At 48.8% G+C, this 6,000-nt stretch overlaps 1 protein-coding gene across 1 annotated transcript; it reads left to right on the top strand.

Annotated features, from left to right (window-relative positions):
* Positions 1 to 281: 281 nt before the first annotated feature.
* LOC145797543 (uncharacterized) lies at positions 282 to 1,526 on the top strand. Its single transcript, XM_082884922.1, has one exon. The coding sequence runs from the start codon at positions 282 to 284 to the stop codon at positions 1,524 to 1,526; it is 1,245 nt and encodes a 414-aa protein (XP_082741048.1).
* The last annotated feature ends 4,474 nt before the right edge of the window (positions 1,527 to 6,000 follow it).

The raw sequence follows: 6,000 nt of genomic DNA, 5'->3' as shown, positions 1-6,000 counted from the left end.
CGAATCCAAAGAGGCCTTTCAACAATTGAAGTAGTGCATGACCAACCCCTCTACTCTCTCAAGCATTTTCAGGTGAAACCCTCTTTCTCTACTTAGCTGTATCAAACACCGCAGTCAGTGTGGCCCTTATCAGGGAAGACAACTCAGTACAGCGTCCGGTCTACTACATTAGCCGAGCACTCAAGGGGACAGAACAGAACTACCCTCTGCTGGAAAAAATGGCACTTGTCTTGGTCATAGCCTCAAAGCGACTCCGACCGTATTTCCAAGCTCACTCCATAATGGTCCTTGCTGATCAACCTTTGAAGAAGGTCATGCAACAGCCAAAGCTGTCCGACAGACTTATGCAATGGTCCGTCGAGCTTAACCAATTTGAAATTTCTTACCGACCTCGAACGGTAATCAAAGGACAGGCCGTCGTCGATTTTATCTTGGAATTCACCGACCCCACTCCAACCGCGCCTCCTCCGTCAAGGCAATTCAATACTGAGGCAGAAGACCCCCATTCTTGGACCCTCAATGTCGATGGATCATTCCGTAAGGAAGGCAGTAGGGCTGGTCGCATCCTCACCACTCCCGAGGGCGGTTATTTCAAGTGTGCCCTCTATTTCCTGTTCAACGCAAGCAATAATAAAGCCGAATATGAGGTCTTGATAGCAAGTCTTCACTTAGCCAGAGACATTGGTGTCAGCCATCTCCAAGTGTTCAGTGATTCCCAATTGATCGTTAGGAAGATTACGGGGGAATTCGACGCGAATGAAGACATGATGCGGGCCTACAGGGACATTGCACTCATTCTTGTTCGCCTTTTCAATACTTTCCATATCAAGCGCATCCCTCGGTCAAAAAATTCCAAGGTAGACGAAATGGCCCAATTAGCCTCGGCCGACCAGTTAGACCTCAGCCATGGCATCCACCTTGAATACTTGGCCCATCCTGCTACTTCGCCAAACCAACAGGAGGTTCACTTCCTTCAAAACAAACCTATCCCATGGATTGCAGACATCCTTCTGTTTTTGACAAGTGGGGAGTTACCAGACGATAAACAGCAGGCCACCAAAATCAGAGCCCGATCGTCCAATTACATTCTCATCAGCGGCCTACTGTACAAACGCGGATTCTTGCGTCCATACCTCAGGTGTCTTAGTCCTGCTCAAGTAACTTATGTGATGAGGGAAGTCCACAAGGGCGTATGTGGTAATCATTCGGGTGCAAGATCTTTGGCCCACAAAATCCTCCACACCGGTTACTTCTGGCCTACTCTCCACCAAGATACCACTGATTTTGTGTTTAAGTGTGATAAATACCAGCGCTTTGCCAACATCCCTCATGCCCCACCAACAGAACTGATTACGCTCTGCAGCCCTTACCCTTTTGCCAAGTGGGGCATCGACTTAGTTGGTCCATTGTCCACCGGAATGGGCCAAACCAAGTTCACTGTTGTTGCCATTGACTACTTCACTAAATGGGTGGAAGTGAAACCCCTCGCTACAATCACTAAGCGGAACACAACCAGGTTTATCTAGCAGTCGATCGTGTACCAATTTGGAATCCCTCAAGCCATCATCTCGAACAATGGCAAACAATTCGACAATGCCAAGTTCAGGAAATTATGTGTAGAGCTCCATATTGGACCATGCTTCTCTTCCCCAGGCCATCCCCAAGCCAATGGCCAAGTCGAAGTCACCAATCGCTCCCTCCTGAAGATAATCAAAACTAAGTTGGAAGCCGCTAAAGAGCTCTGGGCTGAGGAGCTACCAAACGTACTCTGGGCTTATCGAGCTACTGCTCGCACCCCTACTAGCGAAACTCCTTTTCGCCTAACGTACGGTGCAGAGGCGGTCATCCTAGTGGAGATCGGCCTGCCGACCCCTCGGGTTTTGCACCCGGATCCAGAATTCAACGAAGAATTGCGTCGGGCTAACTTGGACCTGATTGAAGAGCTCCGAGAGACAACTGATGACAGACGGGCGTCATATCAGCAGAAAATGAGAACACATTATAACCGCAAAGTTCGACCGTGAGAGTTCGCGATGGAGGACCTAGTCTTGCGCGAAGCAACCCTTGCCACTAAAAATCCTACCGAGGGCAAGCTAGCAGCCAAATGGAAAGGACCTTACATTATCAAAACCCAACCCCGCCCAGGCACTTTCCGACTCTAAGATATAGAGGGCAGAGACCTCCCCCATCCATGGAACGCCGAGCACTTGAAGCGTTATTTCCAATGAAATGGTGTCTCCTGTTTTTGTACTATTCCATTGTTGTATGTTCCTTTTGCCGATCTGTACACTTGTCCATTTTCGCCCTTTCCATACATGGTGTAAACTTGTGATAAACAGGCAGTGCCTTAAATGACAATGACTTTATATCTCCATTATATGCATTGTGATTCAATAACAACTTGTTAACTAAAGTCTCAGCCAGACTGAGCATGAAGAGCTCAGCCAGACTGAGTTAACTTAAGCCTTAGCCAGACTGAGTTAACTAAAGCCTCAGCTAGTCTGAGCACGAAGAGCTAAGCCAGACTGAGTTAACAAAAGCCTCAGCTAGACTAAGCATGAAGAGCTCAGCCAGACTTAGTTAATTAAAGCCTTAGCCCGATAGAGCCCTCCAAGTCTTAGTCAGAACTAGCATGAAGAATTCTCCCAGTCTAAATCAAAGCTAGTCTCAGCTGTTACCATACTTAGTTAAAATCCAAGTTCATGACCATCCATTTTCACTAATCATACAAGTCAGCCTGTTTGCCAATTTTTATCATTTTTACATCATGGTTTACTCACGAAATTTCATATTCCCAAATGTGAACATACAGGGTAGCCTAATTACCCATTTTTACCATTTTTACATCACAATTTACTTACAAGTTTCACAATTTACGCCCAAGTTTCATCTTTACACCTACTTTTTATTGAATTCTGCTCAACTATTTTCATTATTCCAAATTTACAAATCAGAGACATAACGACAACAACAATAAATAAGAGAACTCATTGTTTTATTAACAAACTTACGCTTTCATACAATTCGTAGCAGCAATTACATATATAAAAAACAAAACAAACAAAAACAAAATTTTTACACTTAGTTACAAAGATCACTCTCCCTTGCTGGAGGCAAGATCTTCTTCTTCAATCCCCTCGTCCAAGGGGGTCTGGGCAACGTCGTCTTCCCCTACCTTCACGAGATTGAAGTCCATGCCTGGGAACAGCTCTTGTGCCTTATACTTGAAGCTCATCCAGCCACTGTCCCAGTACTGGCTCATCTCGTGCTTGTAGAAGTCTGACCGTTAGAAGCTTTGGATCACTTCTTCTTCATTCCTACCTCCAGCGGCCACTCCCGACGGCCCAGCCCCCCCATCCCCCTCCTTCGTTCCTACCTCTATCTTCGAGCGCGCTGCTTTATTCATCAAGGCAGCCGCTAAGGTCGCTGTTTCCATCTGGGCTGAGCAAACCCCTCTCAGGAGGTCGGCCTCCGTCAACTACGCCATCGACTATACAGTCGCATCCTCCACCACTCCAACGAGGCGGTTGGCTGCGACCCTGGCCTCCCCCCCTTATTCTGCTGAGCGACCTGCCAACCTGTGCGCATGGTACATGGCGGTCTTCAGCGCTGCACTCGTTTCTAGTTTGCTAATCCTAGCCTTCCCTTTCACCAGGACTAGGAGATACTTCTACCATAGGTCCCACCGTCGCCTCTGCTTGGGCACTTGGGCCTATGTCTTCTTTTAGCACTTGGGCCCATGCCTTCTTTCGCCACTTGGGCAGTTTCTCTTCCTGGTGCCTCCTCTGCCCTCCCATCCTTCATCTTCTTCAAAATAGGGGCATCTTTACTCCCCTCTGTCGCCGCCTTATTTTTCTTCGTTTTCTTTGACACTGCATCCACCTCCTGTTTGCCCCTCTCCTTTAGTGGGTCTACTGGGGGCGGCACTAGGGAAAAGTCAATTAGTTCTTTGCCTCCCAACGGCTTGGGACGCGGTTGGACTCTTCCTCATCACCAACCTAGGAGCAGCCCCAGCTGAGACGCTTTGTACTTTTCTGCCTTGGTAAAGGTCTTCCGCTCCTCCGCATCCTCCGCCTTTCGCCTTGCTTCCAACTCCTTTAGTGCGGGATCCTCTTCTGTCGGCTGCGGTCCCAAACCCAAGGCATACAAAGCTGAAAGACGGACAAGGTCGTCCCATCTCACACCCTCCTTCTCCCTCCACTCCTTCATCCTTTTTACCTTACCTTCGGCCTCCGCCCCCAACTTCAGCTCCACTGACTTCATGGGGACCTTCCATGTCGTACGCACTCCCCTCCCACCATTTGCCGATACATAGAACCACCTCGGTCTCCACCCCTTCATCGACAATGGTAACCAGGCTACTAACCCCCTGCCCGCCACCGCCTGTAAAGTCACCCACGTCTTTTGTTGACTGGACACTTTATAGTAAGAAAAGAATTCTTCCACTGTCATCGTCGCCCCATCGATCGCCCGTGGCCATGCGATCGCGCAGGCCATTAGAATTTTCCATGCGTTGGGCATCAACTGCCCCGGCGCCACATCTACCACTACTTGAGGGATTGGCAACGTTAGCCCCCTCCACAATGCTTCCTCGTACAGCGTAAATCCCATCGGGCGTGCATCCAATGCCCTCTCCTTAGACGTGGGCAACGTCAACTCTATCTCTGCCAGAATTTGGTACTTCCTTTCTACCTCCTCCAACTCCTCCGCTGTAAACGTGGACTTGTCGGCCTTGGTGTGCCAGTGGTCTGGTTCCACTAGGCTAATTGGCCTAGCGGCTATGATCATCGTCGCCGAACGAGCCCGCGCCGCTTGCCCAGCTCCCCTCCCCTCCCTCCTCTCTACTTTATACTGTTCCACCAACTCCACTGTGTTGTCTTCTCGCAATGAGTCTAGTTTCACAGTTGACACTTCATCTCGAGCCATTCTTCCTACGTGTCTGTGTATAGCTTCGGACGTTGGCACAAGGAAATTCGCAAAGTGTTGCAGCGGAATGTCATACGAAACAAATGAGTTCACCTCTGGGATGTGTTGGTTTTTTGCGAAAAGGTAAGTAAAGCAAATAACTCCAAATGCCCACGGTTTACCTATATTCCAAGGATTGAGATTAAATTTTTCCAGTCTGAAAATTTTCCAAAACTTCCACCCCCGCCTTTTTGACGCCGTATATTAGCCTACCCCTTCGCTTCCCGCTAACACATCACCTCCCTTATTACGGGATTATGCCACATGTACGACCACGATCCACTACCCTCTTTTCTTCCCTATTTATTCCATTTCACATCACCACGTGCCCCGCCGCTCCTTGAGCCCCGTGTGCCGCCATTTTTCCCACTTGGTCACCCTTCGCGATTGGCCCTCTTCCCAGTTGGTCTCTCCACTCAATCACCCTTCGCGGTCAGCGCTTCTCCTAGTCGGTCCCTCCACTCGGTCACCCATTGCGGTCGGCCCTCCTCCCAGTCGGTCTTTCCGCTCAGTCACCCTTCGTGGTCGGCCCTTCTCCCAATCGGTCTCTCCACTTGGTCACCCTTCGCGGTCGACCCTCCTCCCAGTCGGTCTTCTCTCACTCGACCACCCACAACCCCCGTCTTTTTCCTTATTCCCTTCGTTGGACTGGAACTATACTTGAGAATGGAGGACTATTGATATAGGTGGGCCCATAGGGGCTTTTGGCTCACTACTTAGAGCCCAATGCACAATTCAAACACTAAGGCCTAATGTTACTGGAACCCATCACTGCACCAAGAACCAATGACATCTAAACACTTGTCAAGAGAAGAACCAGCTACGTAAGCAGATAAAGATCCTGCAGAGTTATTGCACCATACATCAGCCATTCATGAGGTCCCTTGCAGCATTTAATACGATAACCCCTTCACGTCGGAACAAAACAGTCTCACCATGAACAAGACAGGCTAAAACATAGACTTTCGGCCAACATAACAGGTTGGAGTGGACAAGGAAATGATGAATAAATGATATAAGCAGGTTTTTAAGACA

Source organism: Camellia sinensis, chromosome 8 (genome assembly GCF_055761805.1).
Source record: "Camellia sinensis isolate YWXY chromosome 8, ASM5576180v1, whole genome shotgun sequence".
Classification (NCBI taxonomy): domain Eukaryota; kingdom Viridiplantae; phylum Streptophyta; class Magnoliopsida; order Ericales; family Theaceae; genus Camellia; species Camellia sinensis.
Note: the sequence above shows the minus strand (reverse complement) of the source record. Positions and strands in the feature narration are given on the sequence as shown.

Coding starts and splice junctions, on each gene's coding strand:
- LOC145797543 (XM_082884922.1), top strand. CDS start 282: ATGGTCCTTGCTGATCAACCTTTGAAGAAGGTCATGCAACAGCCAAAG.